The sequence below is a fragment of the Cibotium barometz genome, chromosome 26 (assembly GCF_041138505.1).
Source record: "Cibotium barometz isolate CiBa-2024 chromosome 26, ASM4113850v1, whole genome shotgun sequence".
Classification (NCBI taxonomy): domain Eukaryota; kingdom Viridiplantae; phylum Streptophyta; class Polypodiopsida; order Cyatheales; family Cibotiaceae; genus Cibotium; species Cibotium barometz.
The window spans coordinates 15,912,587-15,940,356 of NC_141071.1; the positions used below are offsets into that span (position 1 = coordinate 15,912,587).

At 48.6% G+C, this 27,770-nt stretch overlaps 1 protein-coding gene across 3 annotated transcripts; it reads right to left on the reverse strand.

Moving 5' to 3' along the window:
* Positions 1-116: 116 nt before the first annotated feature.
* On the reverse strand, positions 117-27,770 carry LOC147623720 (pyruvate kinase family protein). 3 transcript variants are annotated; one of them, XM_086820333.1, is made up of 5 exons: positions 27,634-27,770; positions 27,076-27,545; positions 24,917-26,632; positions 4,565-4,726; positions 3,804-4,455 (listed from the first exon to the last, which is right to left on the reverse strand). In XM_086820333.1, the coding sequence occupies exons 1-4, from the start codon at positions 27,682-27,684 to the stop codon at positions 4,651-4,653; spliced, it is 2,313 nt and encodes a 770-aa protein (XP_086676459.1). In that variant the 5' UTR covers positions 27,685-27,770; the 3' UTR covers positions 3,804-4,455; positions 4,565-4,650. The 3 variants fall into 3 exon arrangements, with proteins under 3 accessions (XP_086676458.1, XP_086676459.1, XP_086676460.1); XM_086820334.1 differs by lacking the exon at positions 3,804-4,455 and adding an exon at positions 4,817-5,159 and having other exon boundaries at positions 4,569-4,726; XM_086820332.1 differs by lacking the exons at positions 3,804-4,455; positions 4,565-4,726 and adding an exon at positions 117-754 and having other exon boundaries at positions 27,634-27,769.

Sequence of the window (27,770 nt, forward strand, 5' to 3'; positions counted from 1 at the left end):
TTTTTCGACACATAATGAGAAATGAAATAGCATGTGTAAATGTAACCAATATTTGTGGTTACGTTTGATATATATAAAGGTGACACAGATCAATGACATATTGACACACTAAACACATTCAATGCATGACATATAAAGCATTATGCAACAATGCTGCAAGACAAGTAAGAGAAGGCTCCATCCCCACATGTTATGATACTTTGAGAGAATTGAAAACCCTCACCGCACTCCATCCTAATGTTTGGTGCTCTACTCATCTATATTACATGACCTCATGATACACGGCGCACACAAAATATATGATACATAACATCTACATATGACGTAGGATATATTTACATAATGGACATTCATGGAAGCCCGCATTCCACCGCTTTCTGCAAGGTCAGGTGCTATGAGCTCTTGATGAAATTTTGAACTCATAATGGACAGCCAAGGCTTATTGGCCTAATATTAGCCCTGAAAAACTTGCAAGATGTAGAAATGCTAGTGATAAGAAAATAAGTGTAAGCACTGTACTTGGGTTTGGGGATATTCTACCATCCCACACCATAAATTACCTCTTCCATGGCGATACAAATCTAGAATTTAAATCAGGATATCACATAGCTATTCAGTAAAAGTAGATATCCCAAAAGGTTGATCGATAGCATGCACCTCCCTTTGTGGAAGAGAAGAATGATTCAATATACTGTCTAGGACTGAAACAGCCTTCAGAATATGCAAACCTTTATTGAGCATCACACAAGCAGCCCTGGCCATGAACAAAACTTAACACTCTCTCTCTCTCTCTCTCTCTCTCTCTCTCTCTCTCTCCACAAGGCCGAGGTCCCATCGGACCCCCACAACTACCAAAATATCATGACTGGTCACATATTAGCCGAGCTTTACAAATCTGTGCTGGAGTCAGAGATAAGCTACCTGGCCAAAAACACAGGGCTAGAGGGTAGGCAGGCTTCCGTAGGAGAAACGTCACACTGGATCATATCTTCACACTAAGGGCTAGTACTGAGAAGGCCAGATCACAGAAGTGACGCGTCTACTGCTGCTTTGTGGATTTCCACAATAGCCTCTGATAATGTTCCTCGGACTTGCCTATTCAGGCGCCTTTCAGAGATGGATCTTCCATCAGAGATGATATGGGGTGTAATGGCATTGTATGTCTGTTACAGGGCGGGTCATGAGCACCAAGAAGTCTCACGAAGGAGATCACCAGCATGATTAGGGTAAAACAAGGATGTCTCTCTCCAACATTGTTTGGCCTCTACATATATCTGATTTCATTGACAGATTGGACAGCACAAACTCTCCACTGGCAGACTTAGTAATCCCCATCTTGCTCTCTGCAGATATGATGCTTCGAATTCAGCAGTGGGTTTGCAGACACTCGGATGCCTTGCAGGCTTTTTGTGAGCAGCATGACCATACAGTGAACCTTGGCAACACCACTGGTCTCCAAGCATCGCTTCACATATGCACGGGAGTCGTGGATATTGCCAAATCCTGTGCATACCTGGGGTAAATAAAGCATTCGCTCGGTTATAAGAACACTACGACTAGGGCTGGTTTTCAGCTTGTATTCAAATAGGCTTTTGTTTCTATAAGCAAAAGTGATGACTTTTGCAAGTTACTCAAGCTTAAGAGGAACTTGACACCTACTCTCAGGAATGAGTTTGTGAACCAATGCAAGGCTATAGAGGAACCACAAATTTTCGTACATATGTTGTATCTTTTTTATCTTTCTCCCAAAACCAAAATGAGGTTCTTAGGAACCGGAAACTTGACGTGATGATATCCACATTATGCCAAGAAATTTGATGAACGCTTGGTGTCAAAAGGGGTAGTGGTGAACCTGCAGGTACTAATTGGTAGAACCAAAACCATTGAAACATCACAACTGACACAAACCAATCCCAATAAGCACGCTGTAGAATACTTGTGCCTATGTGCTAGGGTTTTCAAATATAGAAACAAGAGAGCGGCAGAGTCACACATACAGCACACACGAGTCCTGAACTATTGCTTTGTATTATGTACAAGAAAGAAGTAATACAACTGAAATTCAAGTACAAGATGTGGCTGAGAATGAAGAGAAGACGTCAATTCACAACCCTGTGACCTACTGTACACTCCTAGCTAGCACTTTGCCTATGGCGAAATGCTCTGTGAAGTCCAACACTGAGGAATGCAGATGAATATGGCCATCTGGCCATCCATGTATATAATGCACCAATACTCTCCTAGTTGGCCAGTACTATTGTTGACGGCTAGTTGTACCCGACTGCTACATGTCACCAACACTAACTGCATGTCACCTGCTACCCAATGTCTGGCTGTGTCTTGCATACTTGTAGGTGTGTCACATTCTCCCCTACTTGCATTGCAACTGTCCTCAGCTGCAATGTGTCCATATAAAGTGCCCTTCAATAAAAGGAAAAGACCCAAGCAAACCTCATCCAAGATACCCAAGATCCTGAACACTACGAAACCACTTTGCATCCACTGCGAAGGCTCATATTCCTCCCTCACTACTTCAGCACAAAGACCTACAACGAAACCTACAGATGACCAACTTTCAGCAGATCGAGCACTTTCCGTTTGTCCAGCCATCCATGAGAAAACACTGCAAACCATTGAGTATCCTCTGGTAGCCCACGAGAAGAACACTCCGGAGAACGACCGAGCAAAACTCCGCTATCCAAACTCCAACCACTAATGCATCAACTCAGATGAAGCACAAGAATTGCTTGCACTGACTCCAATGCACTCTAAAGAAAGAAAGCATAACCAAGAATGATACTCCTTAGAAATGCTGCACCAAACCCATATCCATCAGCTTTGCTCGGTACCTATATGTCTAAACCACCCATGTCCGGTGGAACATACTCCAAGTAATACATCCGCTAATACACTGAAGTCAAAACCCCAATTGTTGTCGGTACAGTCTCCAAGAAATCAGTGTACTGTGAAGATACACCAGGGCTATCCTCCCAAGATAGACAAATCTGATGACATGTCCTCTTGTGGTGCCTCTAACGACATCAGACCCTGAAGATACTCCAACCAATGCAAATGGTAGGTGAGAAGAGTCCTCCTCAACGACCCCAAACACTGAAGCGACCACCACTAAAGCCAAAGATTCTCCACTAAGTGCAAACAACAACTGTGAAGACTCCTTAGAAACGCTGCACCAAACCCATATCCATCAGCTTTGCTCGGTACCTATATGTCTAAACCACCCATGTCCGGTGGAACATACTCCAAGTAATACATCCGCTAATACACTAAAGTCAAAACCCCAATTGTTGTCGGTACAGTCTCCAAGAAATCAGTGTACTGTGAAGATACACCAACCGCGCTATCCTCCCAAGATAGACAAATCTGATGACATGTCCTCTTGTGGTGCCTCTATGACATCAGACCCTGAAGATACTCCAACCAATGCAAATGGTAGGTGAGAAGAGTCCTCAACGACCCCAAAAACTGAAGCGACCGCCACTAAAGCCAAAGATTCTCCACTAAGTGCAAACAACAACTGTGAAGACTCCCTCATAGACCTGGCTGAAAACTTCCTCTGTTCATACCTGTGGCCTAATGCACCTTGTTGGTGATATGTGGACGAACGTTTGCATGCAAAGATGGTTTCAAACCATCCCAAGGTGGTTCCAAACGTAGTGAACGATACGTACCATACGTTTGAAAAACGTGCTGAAAAGATTCCAAACGTAGTGAACATTGCCCCCCAATATATATACTTAATACTTATGAACTTTTGAAATACGAAGTTTGAAGATTCATCAATGAACATTAAAGCACTTACTAATCAAATTAAATAATTAAACAATGAACATAAATGAAAGTGAGATGGATCATGAATAAATGATAAATCTGAAATCATAAGATTGTAGACATATGTCATACAATGATACATGAATGATGATTCCTAGAGGCTAGTCACCAAAAAAAAAACTAGTAACTATAAACTAAAGTAGCATCTAGCTACTCATCTAAACCAGATAAGGACTCTAAAGAAACATCTCCATCCATCAACATGTTGCCATCCGAGTCATAGTCAAGCTCTCTAACCACCGGCACTACAGGAATGGTGTCACTCGTATCTATGCACCCCTCATCTAAGGGATCATCATCATCATCATCATCATCATGTGCAAGAGACTCGTGCTGCTAAGCTATCTGAGCACGGCCTCGTCCTCGACCTCGCCCACCACGACGACACCAACCACCTGGACTGCTAGTAGAAGCTCCATGAGCATCAGCATCTAGAATACTCATAGCTCATGATCGAGCACGTGTAACCCTCCGATCTATGCTCTCAAGCTCTCTGTGGAGCTCTCGGTATATCTCCTCCTACTCGTCTCGCAACTGGTCCTCCCGAAGCTGAGCCTCCGTATCAGTAGTATGAGCGAGGAGCCTATCGAAGATAAAGGGATCCACCTGCCACATGTGACATGGCAAATAACACGTTTCAAGAGTCAATACTCATGAGGTTACACATGAAGTTTATTATTTAATAGTAAACATTTCGAGTTGGCAAGTAATTTACCTCCTACACACCAGTGGCTGTCTTGAGTGTGTGCAAAAGACGGAGATTGGATCGACAAAACACCAACCTCTCTAACTGCTGAGTACTCAAGCGATTACGGATCTTGGTGTGCACAAGAGAGTATGCACTCCAATTCCGTTCGCATGCACCAGCAGAGCAACTCTGCACATGCCACATAGCACTGGCAAATGTCAAAAGACAAGATTACACATTGGCTGCATTATACAAACTAAGAACTTTAAAGTTACAAACCTGAGATAGCAGTCTAAAGGCCACTTTCTGGAGAGTTTTGGCCTAGTATCCATGGATGTCCCACCACGTAAGTGGTTTCCCCTGCCCTTGAACTGCTGAGGCACTCAACTTACCAAAGGCAACTCCCACCCGATTGCGGTAGGCGACCAACTCCTCATCGAAGGTCACCATGTCATCGTAGCTAAGCACTTGAGACACATAAGCATCCTTGAGCAAATTGAGTTGCGTGTCTATTTGGAGCTCGACCTTGTTGAACACCGGATGGAGTAATGCTGCAATCCCATGAATGGGACGACGCATGAATGTCTATCGCGAGTCAACAATGGCCATCACTTCGCCACGCCTGACATTCCAAATTTCAAATTAGATATCCAATAGTAAGTACATCATATAATCAAAATTATAGCACGTATCATAAATCATATTACATGATAGATATTAGATATACCTGGTAGGAGTGATAGTCGGCGAGGTGACTAATGACACCATCTCTCTCATCCGATGAAAATGATGAGAGGAGCCCCAATGTAGAGCCCTCCATGTCACTGAATCGGATAACGATATACATGGGTTTGAGGAGCTTTGCTAAGCCCTCAATATCAAACCAAAAGGACTCATCCAACACTTTGCGTTGGATGTATCGAGTGGGCTCGCTGGTCAAATCACGCATCTCCCTCCATGCTGGTGATACCACCGAGGATCGAAGTGCATCCTGTACCTCATGTAGCCTGCTAAGCACAAGATACATATAGGCAAATCGGGTCTTGGATGGCCACACCATGTCCAAGTGTGAGTGGGATCGGAAGATAGATAATGCCTGGTGTTTCTTCCTGAAGAAGGTAGTGATGCGTACGGCCTCATCCACAACCGGCTTCACCCATCGAAGCTTCCCTATGTCCTCCATCATGAGGTCCAAGCAGTGTGCAGCATATGGAGTCCACACAATGGATGGGAACTGATAGAATGTGTAGCAGAAGAAGGGAAAGTGGAGAGAGAGAGAGAGAGAGAGAGAGAGAGAGAGAGAGAGAGAGAGAGAGAGGAAACACAAGTGAGAACCTGCTCTCAATATCATCACCAAAAGAAATACATGTCCCGAGCAAGAGGAGAGAACCTCGTAAGTAAGGGACTGCAGCTAGACAAGCTAGGCAAGCAATGAAATATGGGGGAGGCATGCTGGCTATATATACCTCTACATGAAGGCAGCGGACTGGTGATAAATATCTCCACGACTGGGAAAAATACCCAGGACCATAAATGGGAAATAAATATCGGTAAAATACATATGAGGGGTGACTAGTCCCTCAAACTAACATGGTCAGCCCTAGAGGCTAAAATAGGACACCAAATAGGAAGCCAGTAAGTAGGGGATGATATCTAACACCCCCTCTCAACACCAGATGCTGAGCAAACTCCAAGAAGCCAGAGACGCCGTCCTCGATCAAAGATGAAAGACTACAGAAACAAGTACCAAGAAAGCTCCACAAGCAATCTCCTCAACAGCTGAAAGACTCTGTAGAAAAGATGGGGTCCATCTGCTCAAACTCCATAACATGAGTTGCCCAATGCTGTACATAAGTACACGCCACTCAGGTGGGCATCGCAAGATGCAAGGACTCCACATTCTCCTCTGAAAAAAGATATCATCGGACTGATGTAAGTCTAACCTGATTCTGATCCAAATCCAAAAAACTCTGGAAGCACCACATTGCCCGGGACACAGTCAGCAACCACAGATCCAAAGCATCCCACCAGGTCCAAAAAAAATCCTCCAAAACAACAAGCCAGCAGAACTCAACAAGGGGAGGGGCATCCTCAAAAGCATCACAGAGAGATGAAGAGATAGACTCCTCACAATGAGGAAGGGAAGCAAGAATAAAAACTGCAATGGTAACAAAGTCCTCAAAAGCATCACAGATAGCAGAAGACTATTCCAGAAGTAGAACCAAATCCCAAGAATCAGCAACAGATAAAAGATCCATGTGAAAGGATCACACCGCAAAAGGACAAAACACCCTCCTTGTTCTACAAATAGTGCAAAGAACACAAGCTCGGACAAATAAAACTTTGCTCAGGATCTTTGAAAAGATCACTGTTCTCCTCCAAATAACTGTAAACTCTTGTCAAAGAAGAAAGTCTCCATAGATACAACACAGCTCCCGAAACTGATCCTCAAGTGAAGTAGCCGGAGAAAGGCCCCCTCTGAGTGTAGAAAACTCTTGTGGGAAGCAAAACGCAGCCAAAACACTGCTATCCAGCAAAAATAGCACTCCACCGCCAACAGAAGGCAAGGAACATGTAGAAACCGGAAACCGTGTAGGCCAGGAACAAAACACAGGTATAGATGCTCCAAAATCAGCAAAATGCTGACTGAAATCTGAAATTCAGAATCCTCCTCAAGTACCAAACTGCCTCCAAAGCCACAATCCAATCAAGAAACCCCCTCTCCAAGTGATCTGTGTCCACGACAGAAGAGATAGTAAGTATCTCATTGAGTCAAAATTCGCTCGCTGAAGCTCCCGCCTCCCCTCTTCCTGCTCGTGGTTCTGCATAGCGCCCGTCGCCCCCCCCCCCTTCCTGCTCGCCCCCCCGCTTGCCCATCGCTCTTTCCCCCCCTCCGCCTGCATTGCCCGCCGCCTGGTTTTTTTAGCGCCCCCCCCCCCCCCCCCCCCCCCCCCGGCCTGCTTCCGCTGTTGCGCCCCCCCCCCCTTTTTTTCTGTTCCGCCTCGCTTCCTTTCCTCGCGCCTCCCCCTTGTCTTCGCGCCCCCCCTCCACTCTGCTGCGCCTCATCCCCCCTGCCGCCTGCTCGCTTCCTCCCCTTCCCTCTTGCGCGCAGCCCCCGCCTTCCCCCTTTTTTGGGGTTTTTTTTCTTTTTTCTCCTTTGCCTTCTCCCACCCCCCCCCCCTCCTTCTTGCTTTCGCCCCCCCTTGGGGTTTTGTTTTTCTTTTTCGCTCCGTATCCCGCCTCTCTGTGTGCAGTTCGGTTCCAGCAGGTTCCCGCCTTCGCCTCGCTTTCGCCGCAGCTTCAGACTCTGATGGAGGCTCCTCCCGCCCCGCCTCACAGGGACTCATCCGCAGCCCCCTCGCCCGCCCCCGAGGTCACCCCCATCAGGCTTTCTCTTTCGCCGGAAGAGGAAGCGAGCCTCACCGCAGAGGTGGAACGCCTCCAGGCTCACTCCACCATCTGCCGTATAGTCAGCACTCGCCCCAGCAGAGGGGAGATCAGGGATCTTCTTCAGGCCCGCCTTCTTGCAGATGTGGGCAAGATCCTGGATGTACAGCTTCTGGGCCGGGGACATTATCAGATCGAGTTCGAGGCCGCCCAGAGCGTTGCCAAGGTCCTTGCCATGAGTCCCCTTGACATCAGGGGTGCTCGGGCTTTCTTCAGACCTTGGCAGCATGGATTTGACCCAGCAGCGACGGAGCAGGGAGAGCGCCTCTTCCATGTTACAGTTTGTTTCCCCGGTCTCCGCCGGGAGTATCTTCCGCTCCTCTCCAGGCTCGGAGCATTGGTGGGCTCGGTACTAGAGACGGGCCCCTCAGCAGCTTTAGTGGTGGCCAGAGCAGCTGGGCTACCTTCGGTCAGAGTGTTGGTGTCTGACATCTCCTCCCTTCCTAAGGTCATTCAGCTACCTAGGATAGGGGGGGGGGGGGGGGGGGGGGGTGGATAGATCAGAGAGTGGAGTTCTCGGGGCTCCCGAACCAGTGCTTCATTTGCAGGCAGGTCGGTCATCTGGCCAAGGCCTGCCCTCGCAGGAGACCTCGACCCTCACCACAGCAGCAGGCTACTGATGGCCCGCCCACAGATTCGGCTCGCGGCAGGCTGCCTCCGGGACACCTGCTCAGGCCACAGAGACCTCGGAGTGGCAGCCTGGACAGGGGCGCCGCCGAGGGAGACAGCCACAGCAGCACGCCCAGAGACCGCTGCAGCAGCAGCCACAGTCTCAGCCTCACTGGGTTCCCGTGAGGAACAGCTTTGCTCCCCTTCAGGAGGAGACCCCTGCAGCGACTGAGGACCAGGAGATGTCAGCTCCCCCTCCTTCACCCCCCCCACCCCCGTCCCCTCCCACCGCCTCGCTTCCACCATCGCCTCCTCCCGCCCCCGCTCCGGTTTCGACAGCGGCTCCCTCTCCACCTCCCTCGCCTCCCCCTCCGCCCGCCTCACCTTCCCGGGAGGCCCTGGCAGTTCCCTGGCGCTCATCTGCAGTCCGGAGAGCGCTGAGCACTGACCTCACTCGAGCATCACAGAGGAGACCTATGCCGATTAGGGCCTCACGGATTTCATCTATCCGCAGTCGGCTGAGTCGCCTTGGCATTAGACAGCGCTCGGAGGCCTTTGATTATACCTTCACACGGCTTTTTGGAGCAGAGGGCCCCCATGAGCCAGCACCCATTCGAGTTCATGTAGTGATACCTCCGGCCCGCGGGGAGGAGGCACTAGACTCAGCGGTGGCCTTCTCGTTCCCTCTATGTGGACCTTGTGACCGGGAGTGGACTCTAGAGCTCGCTCTCAGCACTTTGAAGACTCAGGCAGTTGAGTTTTCTCACCACATGAGCGATCTGGAGGTGACAGATGTGATAGGCCGACTTTGGGAGTTGGCTCATTTTTTCTTGGATCCCGGGAGTGTGGATACCTCAGGGATTCGGCATTTGGTCGTGCGCATAGTGGCAGACTTGGCACGCGACCCTGGATATGTGAGTATACACGAGGTTACTCTGTCAGAGCAGGAGGCAGTCGCCATGGGCCACAGCCACTGGCGCCTGATCCAGGATTCTTGCAGTACACCGGGTGGGCAGATTCGCAGCCGTTCGGATGGGGACTACTCTCCATCCAAGCCGCTTGCGAAGGCCCGCCGTACGGCTGAGACAGCATCCACCTCAGCACGGCATCCATGAGGATCATCTCATGGAATGTACAGGGCCTTGGCGGAGCACACTTTATACGCTATCGAGGTTGCTTGAGGCAGGAGCTTCAGAGATGCCTGGTTGGTGGCAGCATTGACATTTTGATGATGCAGGAGCACCACTTGGGTGAGAGCAGGATCCGGAGATATGGTTCGGTGATGCCTGGTAGATGGGACACTTTTTGGTCTGCAGGGTTTGGTCCTTTGGGTGGACAGGGAGGAGTATGCATGGTTATTGCAGATGTATGGCGGCAGGCCATTGTGGATCGAGGGATCATTGTGCCTGGTAGAGCACAGTATGTCATTCTGAGGATGCATGATGAGCTATTGGGTGTGCTCAACATCTATGCGCCCAATCATGCTAGTGCCAGAGCAGAGTTCTGGACTCAGGTTACAGATGCATTGCCAGAGGCCGCACATTGGTGTGTTGGGGGAGACTTCAACATGCTTGAGGACCCGGCAGATAGAGTGGGAGGTAGTCATGTTACAGTGCACGGTACGGAGCTTGCAACTTGGGACCAGTTTTGCATGTCACTGAGGATCACTGATGCATGGCAGCATGGGGCTTTCTCCCGGTCTCAGGACAGTCTTAGTTTCTCTCGGTCGGATCGCCGGCAGGGAGGGACTAATCTATCACGGATTGATCGCTTTTATGTGGGCGACTGGTTAGGGGAGCGAGGGGGCTCCGTCGGCATTCTCGCTGGTACCTCATTTTCAGATCATGCGCCAGTTATATTGACATTGGAGGAGGGGACCCGGGAGCCCAGCTTGCAGTTGAGGATCCCAGAGAGGGTACTTACAGATCCCAGTCTCGCTGAGGACATTGAGAGGATCTGGCATGATAGTCAGTGCTCTGACCAGGATGCAGCGGGCCAGTGTGCCCAGGGACTCATTGATCTTAGCTCTTTTCTACACGCTGCAGCTTTGACACGACTGGGAGAGATTCGCGAGCAGGAGCAACGGCTGAGACACAGCCTTGCTTCGCTACAGCGCCTTCAGGAGCAGCAGCCTGCATGTGAGTGGGTGGCGTCCCAACTGAGCCAGGCACGCCAGGAGGTTAGAGAGGTAGAGGAGCAGAGACATGAGTTTTACTATCGTCATCAGGCCTCTCAGTGGACGCAGCTTGGTGATAGAGTGACTGGAGAGTTTTTTGAGATCACTGGACCCCGTCATGCGCGAGCAGGAGTCCGCCAGCTTGGTAGACCGGATGGATCGGTAGCTACTGAGCTCGGGGAGATCAGAGCCATTGCTACTGCATTTTATAGTGACCTGCTTTCAGCGGAGCCAGCCACTGAGGATCGAGATGTTTGCAGACAGACTGTGTGGGCCCATGTGCAGAGGAGGGTCACAGACCATATGCGTACAGTTCTAGGTGCGCCTCTGTCAGAGATTGAGCTTGCCGAGGCCTTGAGGGTCCTGCCGCGACATAGTTGCCCAGGGGAGGACGGACTGACGCCGGCCTTTTTTATGCGCTATTGGGACCTTTTGGGGCCAGGCCTCCGCAGGGGCTTTCAGCATGTTTTGGACACTGGGGAGATGCCGCAGAGCTTTTCAGAGGGCTTGATCTATCTTATCCCCAAGGGGGAGGGAGTATCAGATGACATTCGGCATCGGAGGCCTATTACGATCCTCAATACTGTCTACAAGGTCTTGGCAAAGGCCTTGAGTTTGAGGATCCAGCCCTTCCTGGGGGAGTTGATTCATGCTACTCAGACAGGATTTGTCAAGGAGCGCAGTATCCTTGACAACATCTTTACTTTCTGGGAGGCGACGGCCCGAGCTAGATTTCTTGGCGAGGACTTGGTCGTGATGCTTCTCGATTTTGAGAAGGCATACGATAGAGTTGATTGGGGTTTCTTAGAGGGCACTATGCTTCACCTGGGCTTTGAGCCAGGATGGATCAGAGGGGTGGCAACTCTGTATTCCACAGCTCGCAGCCAGGTGCTGATTGCAGGAGGACGGGGGCCGAGTTTTGAGCTGACCAGATCAGTCCGTCAGGGGTGTCCTCTCGCCCCTTTCCTTTTTCTCTTCTTTGCGGAGGCTATGAGTATGTATTTGACGACAGAAGAGGTTGGTTTGAGAGGACTGCAGCTCCCAGTCCGGGGGGAGGACCTGCTTGATGCTGAGTTTGCAGACGACACGGGATTATTCTTGCATGGCCATGAGGCCAATCTTATTCGGGCTGAGCAATCGCTCCAGGTTTTTAGTGCAGCTTCGGGAGCATTGATCAATTGGCGCAAGACAGTGGCCTTTTGGATCAGTAGTGCTCCCACTCCGGCATGGAGCCCGGACCCCGGTTTTAGATGGATTCCTCCAGGCACAGCAGTGCGGTATTTGGGATGCCAGATTGGCCTAGATTTGTCACCTGAGCAGCAGATTGCCCCGCTTCTTCTGAGCATTCGGAAGAAGCTATTGTATTGGAGTACAGCTCGACTATCCTTGGCTCGGAGGGTGGTGGTGGCAAATCAGGTGCTATTAGCGACCATGTGGTACATTACGTCTTGCTGGATTTTCTCGAGCTCTTGCATCAGCCAGGTACAGAGGCTGATCAGGAACTTTCTGTGGTCTGGGAGGGACGGACAGCCAGCTCGGGCAAAGGTTGCATGGGCACTTATTACACTTCCGCTGGCTCAGGGCGGTTTGGGCATTATAGATCCAGTCGATCAGAGTAGAGCCTTATTGGGGAAGCTTATTGTTCGGGGGTTGCTGCCAGGCGCTGAGCCTTGGAAAGAGCTCCTCTTGCAGCGATTACAGGCTCGGGCGCCCCCAGCAGGGGGTACTTGGGCACCAGAGATTCGCTGGATCTTCATAGAGATGAGGAGGACAGGCCTCAGTAGAGGATGGGAGGACAGATTTGCTTTGAGTATCCTGAGAGCTTGGGAGCTGCTGAGACCGGGGCTCTCTCAGCGGCCTCCTTCCTGTGTTGAGGAGCGGGCCAGGCAGCCGCTCATCTGGAGCCCAGCGGTTCGCACGGAGCAGGGTCATATGCTGGGTTCTCGGCCTCGTCTAGCCTGGGGACCTTTAGCGGCAGGCCCAGCTCGTAGTTTTGGAGACTGGCAGGCTTTCTGCAATCTACCAGAGGAGATCCAGGTGGAGAGGCTGAGTCACTTCAGAGGGGGGTTGATTATGAGGGATGATATACAGGAGGCACTCACAGAGGAGTGGTTCACGCCTCTCGAGCCAGTGGCCCTACGGTGGATGGGAGCCTTTACACAGTTGGAGATCCTGATTGCTGTCAGAGCTAGCACTGAGGATGGCAGATGCCTCTACTATGAGATTCAGGATGAGGGTAGACTCCAGAGAGTGGAGGTGGAGTCGCCTTTGGTTGCAGAGTGCACCTTTCAGAGGATTCGGGTAGTGGCCGCCGCTTCCCGGAAGTGGCATATTGACCCCGACCCTGCTGATGTGCTCCCGGATTGGCGCATATGGGCATATGCAGCGCGCCCCTTGGCCCGGCTACAGTGGGACCCCGGGGAGTACGAGTGGCATGATCCTTATGCATCCCTTGAGGCCACAGAGATCACCTTTTTCCAGTATACTGTTCGGCTGGGACGGCATATTTTGACGGCAAGGAGGACGGTCTCTCCAGCGACAGCGGGGCATTGGCGACTACAGGGACTCTCACAGGAGTTCCTGGAGGATCGGGCTCGGCTCTGGGCTAGTCGGCAGGCCCGCAGGATCTCGGCTTTTCAGTGGCTGGTCGCCCACAGGGGCTCAGCAGTTGGCACTTGGCTTGTTTACAGCGGTCTTCCGGCGGCCTGCGTCCGATGCGGCCACCCTATGGAGACACAGAGACACTGCCTTTGGGACTGCCCTCAGGCACAGCAGACTTGGCTGCGGATGCTGCGTATTCTGGCCCCCCTCTCTCCAGAGGGTGTGTTTACGTGGGGTGCCGCTGCTTGGTCGACTTCATCAGGGCCTGCTATGGGCTATGAGATGGAGCAGGGCAGTCAGGCCATCAGATTTATTAGGGGCCAGCCTCGCCTGGTTCCGGCACCGGATTTCTCGTCCGCCAGCTGGACACAGGAGAGGGATTTACGATGGGAGCTCCTCAGCAGCCTCACCATCTGGTTCACCTGGAGGGCCCGGTGCTTTACGGCCTTTGAGGGGAGATTGGAGCCACCAGCAGAGACTGTACGGGGGATTTGGCAGGAGTTGATCCACACCCTGCGAGGACAGTACGACCGCATCCGGGGAGACTCGGATGAGGCGATCTTACGGCGCCAGGCCTTTCACACCACTTGGCGCTGTGGCCCTTTCTACACCTTACACACGGGATCCCCCCGTTGGCACTACAGGCCACCTGTTTGGCTCTTCCCCCACCCTATTGTATGATTTAGCCGCTCAGTTCTTTGTACTGATGCTTGTATTTTGCAGCACCTAGGGAGAGTCTCCCGGGCTGCCATGGTGTATTCGCTGCTCTATCTCTCTTAGGAGCAGGAGAGATCTTTTGTAGCCCTACGGGCGTTTTTATATAACTAATGAAAGGATCTTTTCTCGGAAAAAAAAAAAAGTGATCTGTGTCCACAGAGAGAGAGAGAGAGAGAGAGAGAGAGAGAGAGAGAGAGTACACACAGGTGAGAACCTGCTCTCAATATCATCACCAAAAGGAATACATGTCCCGAGCAAGAGAGAACCTCGTAAGTGAGGGACTAAAACTAGACAAGCTAGGCAAGTAATGAAATATGAGGGAGGCATGCCGGCTATATATACCTCTACATGAAGGCAGCCGACTGGTGATAAATATCTCCACGACTGGGAAAAATACCCAAGACCATAAATGGGGAATGAACATGGGTAAAATACAGCCCCTCAAACTAACATGGTCAACCCTAGAGGCTAAAATAGGACACCAAATGGGAAGCCAGCAAGTAGGGGATGATATCTAACAAGAACTTTTCCTCAATCATCTCTCCCGTGCTCTTGCAATTGGACGCATTGTCCGTAATGACCTGCACCACATTCTCTAGGCCAATATCAATAATAGCCTGCCTGATGTGCTGGAAGATGAATGCTGCAGTGATCCTCTCCCCTGCCTTGCCTGCATCCACAGCACGTAAGAAATATGTGCCCATGCAACTAGAAACAAGGATGTTGATGATATGTCTTCTCCGCACATCACTCCATCCATCTGAAATGATACTACAACCATGCTTCTTCCAAGATGATCTTATTGGCTCTAGTGCATTCTCTATGCGCTGTTTCTCATCCTCTGGCATGGTTGTCCACATCTTCTGGTAGTCTAATCCAGTCCAGTTCTCACATGGACCTACATCAGAGACGGCTTTAATCATTCTCTTCCACTGATATGTGCGAAGGACATTGAAAGAGATATTGCACTCAATGAGAGTGCGCTCTATCTCTATCTCTACCTTCCGTTGTCTCTCCTTCACCCATGAGGATTGGTTCAATGTACCACGTAGAGTGGTCTGATGGTGTCGTCCTACACTACCACCTGCTGCAATATTCTCCACATGAGACTGTCCATCATCTACTCTAGTCCTCTTTCGGCTAGGACCTACACCTGAACCTGTGGATGGCCCTTCCACTAAGCCTGACTGTGACATCTGTCCACCCACATATGAACATGCTGGCCCCCCAACAGCTAATGGGCCCATATGCGCAGGTGTATCTAGCTGCTCATCCTCAATGATGACTCTACTATCCCTACCAAGCTATGATCCGATGAAGATCCGTGGGTTCTCCCGTCGAATCTCATCAACCGCCTCCTGTGGTGCATTCGCACATGGTCCAATGCCGCCTCCCGTACCTTGGCCAACATGATAAATAACACGAGTGGATGTGCTAGTAAATATTCCTCCACAATATTTGCACTTCCACACGCGCGTGTTGGAGCGACCGACACCTGGGGTGTTGGGTGTGCCTTGAATGATGGTATGCCTTGCCCATACGGAACTCGGTGCACGAGGCATCTATGGCATATGTACAAAAAGCAACCAAGAAAATGGAGAAATGTCAAGACGAGTCACAACTCGAGAGTTTAAAAATATATTTCAAAATTCGAGCACAATACGAATAAAATTTCAACCTATGTGTAAGGGTCTGGGGAGGTGCAGCAGAGAGAATTAGAGCCTTGTGGGGGGGAGAGAGAGAGAAATGAAATGAAATGAAATGAAATGTTATATTAACGTCTTCAAAAGGCCATAATGACCTATGAGACCAAAAGTTACATCATGGTGGATCTGATACAATGTCTGGATAAAAAACCAGAAAATGAAAAATAAAGATGATACTACTGGCACCTAGAAAATGAAATTGGAACTGGAAGGGTGTGAATATAGTAAGGGGGAGGGGGGAGGGGTACGCTATGGAGGTGAGTAAAGTACAGTGAGGGGATACAATATCATGTGGGACGGGGGGTACACTATGGAGGTGCCTCCATCTCATAATATGTGCCGCATCGGACGCTAGCGGGTCTCCTCAATATCCTCTGTGAGAGAGAGTCTAGAGAGAGAGAGAGAGTGAGAGAGAGAAATGAAATGAAATGTTATATTAACATCTTCAAAAGGCCATAATGACCTATGAGACCAAAAAGTTACATCATGGTGGATCTGATACAATGTCTGGATAAAAAACCAGAAAATGAAAAATAAAGATGATACTACTGGCACCTAGAAAATGAAATTGGAACTGGAAGGGTGTGAATATAGTAAGGGGGAGGGGGGAGGGGTACGCTATGGAGGTGAGTAAAGTACAGTGAGGGGATACAATATCATGTGGGACGGGGGGTACACTATGGAGGTGCCTCCATCTCATAATATGTGCCGCATCGGACGCTAGCGGGTCTCCTCAATATCCTCTGTGGTCAGCACCCTGACTGGGTGTCCCGCATGTCTCGCAAGAATAATCCGAATCCGCCGCTGCAACCTCCGTCTATGCTGGGATGCCCTCCTCCGTAGTCGTGGGCGTCTGGACCACCCAAGCTCAATCGCACGATCAATCAGTGTACCACTGGTGTGGGTGGTAACCATGTCCTGCTGCTGTTGTGGTCCATCTGGCGCAGTCATGGCTGGACTAAAGAAGTCTGTAATGTGCCTCTGAGTCTGGCTCTCTGTGCGCCTAAGCAGGCTATCTCTATATCTCCGCAGCTCAAGCAAGAACAATCCCAAACACCTCTGGTCCTGGTACCCCATGACTCTGGAAAGTGGTCCAAAACCCTCTCTGAATAAACAGTGGAAACGACCACGTATCTCATAGTATGCAGTACAATGGCATATATAATGCAGCTTTGTCTCTGGCTCCCCATGGCATACTCGACATATCTTGGCCTCAGCTGGTATACCTCTATATCGGCCAATCTCAATCTCAAGTTGGAGTGAGGATGTGCGAATCTGACCAATAGCACATCGTACTACACGAGACAAGTGTACATCCATGTACCTGGGTCTGATCACAAAACCATCTGCTGTGAGCTGAAGAAAATGCTCTCTGTAGAAAGCCATCTTCGTGCCCAGCTCCTCAGTCGGCTGTATCCATGTCCTCCTAATGTCCAGCTGAACTAAATCCTGACGGATGAGTCTGGTAATCTCTGTCCGTGTGAGAGTGAGAGAGGGTGCCTCCAGAGAATACTGGAAGGGAGGCAATCTGTCCATGCTAAAACCATGTGCCTGGAACCAAGATGTCATCTGTCCATACCAACAAGCCGTGTCTCCCTGTAAAGCTAACTGTCGGGAGGAGTCAAAGGCGAGGCGTGCATATCTGTCTCGGGGGAGATCCCACAAGCCATGTATGTAGGAGACTGATCTCGTAAGAGCCTCAATCACCAAAGGGGCAGCCGCCAGCTCTGCTCAAATAATCTCATGAGGTACCGAGGCCTTGGCTCTAATAATCCTAGCAATCATAGATACCAAAGGCCTCTCCATACCTCTCCACCTGCCTGCGCTGTGATGGCCCACTGAAGGTCCCCATATCTGCACTCCATAAAGCATAGCTGATGTCACTAGAGTGTCAAAAAGCCAAAGTTTCGTTCGAGGTTCCTGAAACTGAACCTGCGAACACATCCTCTCCAAACCACCCAGGGCTGCATGTGCTCTAGTCAATCTAGTCTCTGCTGCTCTCCTCATCGAAAACACTGGCCCACTGAATACATATCTTGGGGTAGTATTCAGTGGGCCAGTGTTTTCGATGAGGAGAGCAGCAGAGACTAGATTGACTAGAGCACATGCAGCCCTGGGTGGTTTGGAGAGGATGTGTTCGCAGGTTCAGTTTCAGGAACCTCGAACGAAACTTTGGCTTTTTGACACTCTAGTGACATCAGCTATGCTTTATGGAGTGCAGATATGGGGACCTTCAGTGGGCCATCACAGCGCAGGCAGGTGGAGAGGTATGGAGAGGCCTTTGGTATCTATGATTGCTAGGATTATTAGAGCCAAGGCCTCGGTACCTCATGAGATTATTTGAGCAGAGCTGGCGGCCTTGGCAAAATACATATCTATACTCCCCAATCTCCTGCCCATATGTAAATGTGGGAGCTGATCACCTAACCCACTGTGGCGTGGTGTTAAACACCATAACCTTGGTTTTGCCAAGGTTGACAGACAATCCACTATCATGTGCAAACTCATGTAAAGCATCCAGATGACGTTGCATGACGATGCGGGAGCACATCAACAAGCTGCACGCTCTTCAGCAGGAAGTTCTCCAGGCTGGGAAAGAGATATCATCGGAGGATATGGCCATCATGTTGCTGTCGCATTTGCCCTCTCAGTACTCAGCATTTTACTCTTCTTTGATTACCAGTGGCAAGCTCAGCACCATCACATGGGAGGAGCTTGTGCCCATGGTCTTGGACCAGGAGGAAAGATTCACGAACCCTCCACAGGGCGGAGGTTTGGAGGCCTTAACTGGCCAAAGGTCGAAAGGCCGGAATAATAACAACAAGGGCAAAGGGAAGGCTTCATCGGAGAAGTCTTCTGAGAAGAAGCCTGACGCAGACCAAGATAATCTGAAGGCCGAGAGGACCTGCAATAATTGTGGCGAGAAAGGCCACTATTGGAGGAAGTGTCCTAAGCAGACTGGGAAGAGTGCTGATTCTTCAGCTTCAGCTGCAAAGACTCCAGCCTTTGTGCACTTAGAGATGATGGACTCAGATTGCTTCATCTTCTTCGACCGTTGGCTTCACCGCAAAGGATACTCAGGAGTGGATTCTCGACAGTGGTGCTTCCAGGCACATGACTCCTTCCCGTGACTTCTTTTTAGATCTGAAACGGCAATCAGGTCACATTTTCATTGGCGGCAATTCCACAATTCCGATACACAATGAGGGCCGGATGGAGATCATTAGCAACGGCAAGGGGGATAAGCATTCCTCTCGTGTTCTTTACGTCCCAGCACTTGGTTTTCATCTATTGTCAGTGCATAAAGTATGCAAGACTGGCTTCCGGGTGGAGTTTGAGGAGCATTCAGTTGCTCTGCAGGACCGCAAGACTGGCTAGGTTGTTTGGGACGGCGGCGTGGAGAATGGTATCTACAAACTCTCTGCACTCTCCTCATTGACAAGTTCTCACGTTGGTGACTTGTGGCACTTTCGGTTTGGCCACTTAAATGTGGATGCGCTGCGGCGGCGAGCTTTCCGGGACCAGATGGTGATTGGCTTGCCAGATGTTGGCAGCAAGCAAGGACGTTGCAGTTCTTGCATACGTGGTAAGCAGCACAGGGAATCCTTTCCAAAGCAGGCTTCCACGCGGGCTTCGAAACCATTGGAGTTGGTTCACACTGACTTGTGTGGACCTATGCAGACACCATCCTTGGGAGGATCTCTATACTTCATGCTGCTTGTTGATGATTGTTCCAGATTCACATGGATCTATTTCCTTTCTCAGAAGGACCAAGCCTTTGCTCGGTTCAAGGAGTGGCATGTGATGGCAAAGAAAGAGTCTCGATTGCAAGTAAAGACTCTCCGGGCTGACAAAGGAGGTGAATTCTCTTCAAATGCTGTCGTGAGATTTTGTGCAGATCCGCCATCAAAGAATGGAGTAGTAGACCGCAAGAACAAGACTGTGGTGAAGATGGCGAGGATGATGCTGGAGCATCATGATCTTCCTCGTCCACTTTGGGGAGAGGCTGTGGCTACGACTATCCATATCCTCAACCGATCTCCGACGACTTCAATACCTAACATGACTCCCTTTCGAGGCATACTTTGGCAAGAAACCTGATGTCTCCCACTTCCGTGTGTTTGGGAACGATGCATATGTACACATTCCAAAGAAGCAACGGGGGAAGCTCGACTGCAAGTCCCAAAAGCTTATATTTGTGGGATATAACTCTCTTTCCAAGGGATACACGTTGTTTGATCCAGAGAGGAATGAGATTGTTGTCAGCAGGGATGTGGTCTTTGATGAGCATGTTGGATTTCCACTGTTGATGAGCCGCCACTTCTTGGAGACCCAAAGGATTCTGATGATGATTCCCAGTCTATTATTCCAGTTGGACAACCACAATCAGTTCAGGAGGTTGAGCCCGCAGCTGGAGTTGAGCCCCCGCAATAGCAGGGGCTCCGTGTTTTATTCGAGTACCTATGTGGTTAGTGGATACCCTTCGGGAGTCAGGTGTCACGGGGCTTCCCTCCGAATGGACCACAGAGGACGGACCTCGAAGATCGCACAGAGTCCATGACAAAAGTCATTCAACGGAGCTTTTACAGGTAAACTATGCTTTGATGTCTCGTATCATGCAGGACAAAGAGCCCACTTCCGTCAAGGAAGCCCTTGTACAGGATACTTGGAGGAAAGCCATGCAGGTGGAACTGAATGCCATCGAGAAGAACAACACTTGGGTGTTGGTACCGAGGCCATCAAAACGGTTAGTCATTGGTGTCACATGGGTCTTTAAGACCAAATATGCGTCAGATGGGTCAGTGGACAAACACAAAGCCAGACTCATAGCTAAGGGTTATGCTCAGCGGCCAGGCATCGACTATGAGGATACCTTTGCACTGATGGCGAGGATGACCACGATTCGGACCATTCTTGCTCTTGCTTCTTCTCAGAGGTGGCCTGTGTATCAAATGGATGTCAAATCTGTGTTCCTTAATGGTGACCTACAGGAGGAGGTGTATGTTGAGCAGCCTCAAGGCTTTGTGCTTCCAAGATCAAAAGGAATGGTTTACAAGCTAAGGAAGGCCTTGTATGGTCTTAAACAAGCTCCCAGGGCTTGGAATCAAAAGATTGATTCCTTCTTTCTCCGGACTGGATTTCAGAGATCAGTTGCAGATCCCAACCTATATCTCTTTCGGTAACGCCGCATGGTTACGTTAATCATCCTTTATGTGGATGGTCTCATTCTCACCGGCGGTCATGTGGAGCACATTGGAGTGACGAAGGCTGCAGCTCTGGTTATCGCACTGGATGACTGTGGACTCCTTTTGTGGAAACTCAATCTCGCCAAGCAACCTCCGCAGCCACACAACCTCGCAAGCAGCACCACAAGCAGCCCGGTACTCTGCCTCTGTCGATGATAAGGCAATAGTTGGCTGTCTCTTACTGCTCCATGAAACCACTCTTGAGCCAAGGGTAAAACTGTAGCCTGATGTGGATCTCCTCGTGTCTAGATCTCCTCCCCAATCTGAGTCACTCCATCCTTGGAGTCTGACTCCATCCATCAATCCCCCTCCTGTGTAGAAGAGTCCAAGATCCTTCGTACCCTGCAGATACCGCAAGATCCGCAATCCTGCGTCCCAATGAGACCTCAACGACGTCTGCATGAATGAGTTCGACAGTCCCACAGAAAAGCTCAAGTCCAATCTGGTGTTCAGCAACCAGATCAATGCCTTATCTATCATTTCTATCTCTTCTACCCTATCCTCCTCAAGCTTTAGCAAGGTTCTGTATGCTGGTCAACTGCCCCTGTTGCTCCACGTCTCCATCTATGTGCTGGCCGACTAGAGATATGAGCAGGTCATGAGCTATTTACTGCTATCGGTTGCTTTTTGGGCTAGCCGACGGGCTCATAGGGGCCATATAAAATGACCCCTTGCCCCCACACATGTGGTATTCAGTTACCGGGATTTTCTTGTGTATATATAGCAGAGTTACACGCCTGTCTCTCTCCTTCTGTATTGCTGTGTTTTTCTGCAGTGCACTTACTCGAGTTTTCAGATTTTGTCTTCATGTCCGTTGCATATTCTGACAGATACTTGCTGCTGTTGAAGAACCACTTGGTTGCGTTTTCCAGTCTGGACCAAAAACAACCACCTTTATCTTGTGCATTTTCCAAATCTGCACTAATTCATCACCTCTAAGACTTCCATTAGGCTCTGATACCAATGCAACATGGGTGCTTACGAAGGTGAGTTTATGAATTGATTGATTGCAATTAGCGCCTAATCAGAGACCTAAACCCATGCACAAATTGCTTCTTCTTCATGCTCAATACAAAGTAGAGAGAGACGACCTAATCTACCATGTATTACTAACATGAAATATGTACAATGCTAAATAGAGAGACTCACTGGTAGCACTACTCCTGAGCTCTCAATGACTCAATGATGATCAATCAATGAATATGGCTAAGCCTAGACTCCTATTTATAGCGTCTAATGTTGGTGAGTTGGCTACCAACCCTAATAATAATGTCCACTAAGTGTGTTCACACAATAACCCAATAACTCTGTCCATACTAGGCTCCTAATTGAGCACCTAGACGATTTGACATAATAGCCCTTACAAACACATGAATCCCACCACATACTCAACCTCTAAGATGGCCAATGGATAGAAGCATGTCCAAGTCAAACTCGAGAGAGTGTGCACGTGACATGCTATATAGGAGCACTAGCAAGAGCAAAGTATCAAAAAGATACTTCTTAAGAGCCCAGTTTTTAATTCTTGCTCCATTACATACATTCTCAATGCTCTTGTACGTGCCTCAATTCGAGGGAGTGCACATTGCTTCCATCTATGGTTTGACGGTATCTTGACACCAAGGTATTTGTCATGTGCACACACATGGACATGCAGATCCCAGTGCTATTTTTTGATGTCCAACAGATAAAGACTTATTTTTGGAGCTTCAACAGCTAGCCAAGGCATGGAAGGAACTTTGGGGACCAAGATCTCTGTAATCAAGTGCATGAGAATATCACAGATGATGTCGGCACCATGTGGGATTTTCTGGTCCAAGGAAGAACTGGCCAACAGCAAGTCGGGCAATTCACCTATGCTTCAAAGGCCTATAAATAGCAAAGGTTGGCTCATAGTTAGACATTCAATCCTTTATAAGCTGGGTCATAGAGTAGGGCTTTTTAGAATCTAGATGACCTTTTGATGGGGAGCCTAGGGCTTGCCAAGAACTTGTACCCTTTTTGTACATTATGAAAACTCAGCTATCTCTCTCTCTTCTATCCATCTTGTGTATGCATTTTGCATCTACATGTTCCTGCAAGGTGTTTAGGGTTGAAAGAAGACTCCCAGAGCTTCCGCATGTGACGTATCAGAGCATCAGGCTCAACAAGGCTAAACACTCATGGTGTCCCACATGACGGTGCGCAGTTCAAGGACAGTAACACGAGACATGGAAGAAGTTCCCAAGAGGTTGGTCGGTGGGGTTCCACAAGACCCAAGCGAAATGGCAACCCTGTGAGTCATATGCCACTTGGGGCATACTAGGAAAGCAAGGACAGTAACACAAGACATGGAAGAAGTTCCCAAGAGGTTGGTCGGTGGCGGTTCCACAAGACCCAAGCGAAATGGCAACCCTGTGAGTCATATGCCACTTGGGGCATACTAGGAAAGGCTTTCAGGACAAGGGATGATGATCGAGTGAGAGTCCCAAACTCAATACTCATGAAAAGAAGACCAAAGAAAGTGTTCAAGAGTAAGGCAAGAAGGCAAGGGGACAAAGTGGAACGGATGCATAGATCTTCATCAGATTTGGATTCGAGTCAAAGACAAGGCAAGGTTTTCAATGAAAAGGTTGCCAAGAAGGAAAGAATGACAGGTTTGGGAGTCCATGTGGAGACAAAGGGATGATGACAGTCATCCAGGGTCAAAAGTTGGAATCCCGCCATCAAATTTAGCAGAAGGGGATGTCATGTACATACACATGGACATGCAGATCCCAGTGCTATTCCCTGATGTGCAGCAAATAAAGACATATTTCTAGAGCTTCAGCAGGTAGCTAATGCATGGAAGGGACTTTGGGGACCAAGATCTCTATCGGCCAACGCATGAGAACATGGCAGATGACATCGGCAATATGTGGGATTTTTTGGTCCAAGGTACTGGCCGATAGCAGGTTGGCTAGTTCACCTATGCTTAAAAGGCCTATAAATAGCAAAGGCTAGCTCATAGTTAGACATTCAATCCTTTATGTGATGGGTCATAGAGTAGGACTTCTGGAGTCAAGATAACCTTTTGATGGGGCAGCTTAGGGCTTGCCAAGAACTTGTACCCTTTTTGTACATTATGAATACACAAAAACTCAGCTATCTCTCTCTCTCTTCTCTCTATCTTCTATGTGTTTTGCATCTACATGTTCCTGCAAGGTGTTTAGGGTTGAAAGAAGACTCCCGACTCCCAAAGCTTCCGCATGTGACAGTATTTAACGGTATACACTACTTGCATGGCTGATTTTTGTAAAGTACTAAGGGAGGAAATCCTTTAGTGGTTTTGGACAAGCATGATTTTAGGGGGACGGGGAGGAGAGAGAGAGAGAGAGAGAGAGGGAGAGAGAGGAGCACTACCTATTCAGATAACCTATCTATTATGAGATACAAGGGACCCAAGCTTAGCAAGAGAGAATGTCATGTCCTTCCGTTAATCCCGATGCTCATAGACATGTATATTCTCATTAACAAATATATGGGTAGATTTAGGGGCAGATTTAGAGCGCATTTTGTAGCCCTACAGGCTCTCGAAAGTGCCCAAGACATAGCCCAATGGTTGGGACACCTTTTGGGCATAGTTTACACACAAAATATGACTTTTTGGACAATGTTTTGTATGGACAAATTATTTTTTTCTTTCCATGTTCTACGATTCCGGTTTATACATGGATCATATGTAAACCTTTGAGTCTTCAATAGACGTTAATACAATCTTTCTTTCTAGATTCTCATACACACACACACATAGAGCAAGCAAAGGGCAGGTCTTCAGTAGACGTTAATAAAATCTTTCATTCTCTCTCACACGTATACACGGAGCAAGCAAAGGACACAAAATTCTGAAATTAATTACCTTCCACCAACAGCAGCATCTGTTATTTCTGGTCGAGTAGGTAACCCCTCCTTGGCAAGCCCTTCCAAAACCTGTGTGGCCCAAATGGTGGGTATGTGAGCAGCCTTACAGATGCGTAGCAGCTCTTCCTGCAACCCAGCTAGGTTTTCCCAGCCACATTCAACTGCAAGATCACCCCTTGCGATCATTACACCCAACGGATTTTCATTCCTCATTCCTTGAAGAAGAATTTCTGGAAGTTTCTTTATGCCACTTCGAGTCTCAATTTTTAACACTACTCCGATGCTCATGGCTCCTCGTTTCTCTAAGGCTTGCTGGAGAATTCGCACATCCTCTGAACTGTTAACAAAGGATAAGCCTACCATATCTGCATGCCCTACTACAAAATCCAGATCAACCAGATCCTTAACAGTGAGTCCCTTCGGGGACAAATTACTCTCAGGCAAATTTATTGATTTTTCACCACCTAGTTTTGTCCCCTTCTCATTCGCAAATGTCACCTCTACGCAGATCTCTGAAGGTGCCACACCACGAATGACACCCTCAATCCTACCGTCATCAAATCTAATTAGCTCCCCTGGCCTGACAGAGTCAAAAAGTTGACCAAATGTGTGTGATACTTGTACTCGATGGATCCTATTCTGAGGTAACTCATCTGAGTCTTTGAGAGAAGTTTCTTTAGTTAAAACAAGAAGATCCCCTTTCTTGACTTTGATAAAGTACTCTAGACAGGGTAAAGCAGATACATGTCCTTTATCATGCCTTCCCTTCTTCTTTGAAAGCTCCAACTCTGTCCCTGATTCCAAATAGGTAGTGTTATAGCACTCTGCCCAGCAACCCACACCAGCAGATCCCATAATCTTATCAATAATGGTGAACTGCCTTGGTTTTCCTCGTGCATCTTTGAGCTTCAATTTGTTTCCAATCTGAAGGGTACTAAGCCAACTGTCTCCTACAACTGGGACTACTGCATCTGCTAAAATTCCATTTGGGGCAGGAGTACCCGGTAAAGCTATCCAAACACGAGCTGGCACTCTGACCTTACCACACCCATCTCGGTGTGGCTTGATCTTCTGTACACAAGGACCTGGTGGGAAAGGACTTGTGCGAAGCTTCGGTCCAGCAAGATCCATAAGCACACGGCAAGGTTGTTCTAGCATTTGTGAGCAGCTTCTAACAGTCCTAATTATGTTCCCCCATACTTCAGTGTCACCATGTGCACAATTGATTCTTACAAGATTCATTCCCACTTTCATAAGGTCTAAAACAGCAGCTTCATTTTCTGCCGTCTCTTTAGAGAGTGTGACCATAATGTAAGTCTTCCTTTGAGAGGAGCTAGGACCAAATAAAGCCATTGTATTATGACTCAATTCAAGCTTGCTTCTCCCAACAGTCATATTTGGCAGTGTATCAATGTTTGAATTTCTGTTGTGAGTGACTTGTTCAAACATTGAATTGTTGTCAAACAACCTTGTAGACTTCACTGCCGCTTCTCTTTCAAATTGGTCACCAGTAATCACTCGAGTATGGCTGCGATGAACCATTGATAAAGTATGAGCAGCATCAATGACTCGAGTTAAGCTGGCCAAAACGTGAGCTTCAACTCCTTCAGTACTTGCAAGACCAAGACTTGACAGAAATGCCTGCACCTCCTGAAGATCCACAGATTCAAGGGCCACATAATGTAGCAAATTCTGTGCACTTCTTTGATACTTTCTGCAAAACAATTAATCTTATTTAGACAGTCCAGATAAGGTCACACAAAGTTTAAGATCTACCAGATCTCAATACTGTAATTTTCATCTTCGTTGTTGCCAAGAAACCATGTACATGCCAGTTATGTGTAAACAAACAACTCTCAGGGAAACATTTTAGCATCTACTTTAAGCTATAAACAAAGCACAATTTGATAGAAATCAGTAGTGACCCTAGAGAAACCAGTAGGGGGCAAAAGGCTACCTCTTAATGTGACTTGAAGGGGTGCATGTATGAGTGCACAAGCTGGTGTGAATTAAAAACTGAGATAAAAAATTTGGTGTCTGTGCACGCGCAGGAGTGTGCATGGGCAGGGGATGGAGGGGTTGTATATGGGCGACCATTTCTTAGGTCAGACTGAATAGAACATGAACCATGATTCCACTCCAAGGTTTTCAAGTTACCTATGGACGTTGATCAGCCGAGAAGCGTTCCACTGCTCTAAAGCTAAGGCATGCAAGCGGAGAGCTTCCAATTTGTCAAGGGCATGAGCAAGTAGGCGCCTGTCTTCATCTGTCCAGCTGCTGCCACCTGCATCCGGATCCTGCTGTTTCTGTTCCAATCCATTTGCTTTTTCTATGCTCTTTTCTGCCCCAACAAGAGGACCTCCTTCCTTGCGAATCTCCGAAAACGGCTCCTCGTCTCTGCTATCTTGGCGCTGCTCTCGCCGGCTGATTGGTCCAGAAGACCTCTCTCCAGATGATGCAGCCTTAATGGACAAGCCTTCACCTCTCCCCCCCTTTCCAAGCGCGCCCTTCCAGCTGACCCCGGATTTGTGTGCGTTGGACGTCCGGACTTCCGCGCTGCTGTGCCACAACTCCCCCCTTTCTGCTGTTACCGAGCACAGCCAGTACCTCGACTGCTGCTGCTGCGCCTGTGCAAGGAAAAAACTCTCTCTTTTAAAATCCGTGTATGTGTGTGTGCATCTACATCATTCGCGTAATATTAAACATAGAACTTACGTGCAAAGGTACATGAACGCCTCCAATAAACGAAGACACTGGTGACAGCATTTGTCTTTGCGAGGTTGCAGAGGACAGCGGAATCAAAAATTGGGCGAGAGGAGAACTGTTGTTCTGAATATATGATATATTTATAT

Bases quoted from the DNA above. Each gene is read 5' to 3' on its own strand.
- LOC147623720 (XM_086820332.1), bottom strand. From the start codon at position 27,684: ATGCTGTCACCAGTGTCTTCGTTTATTGGAGGCGTTCATGTACCTTTG. The intron at 27,546-27,633 runs GTAAGTTCTATG...TTCCTTGCACAG, and splicing joins GCGTTCATGTACCTTTGCAC to GCGCAGCAGCAGCAGTCGAG. The intron at 26,633-27,075 runs GTAACTTGAAAA...ATTGTTTTGCAG, and splicing joins CGGCTGATCAACGTCCATAG to AAAGTATCAAAGAAGTGCAC.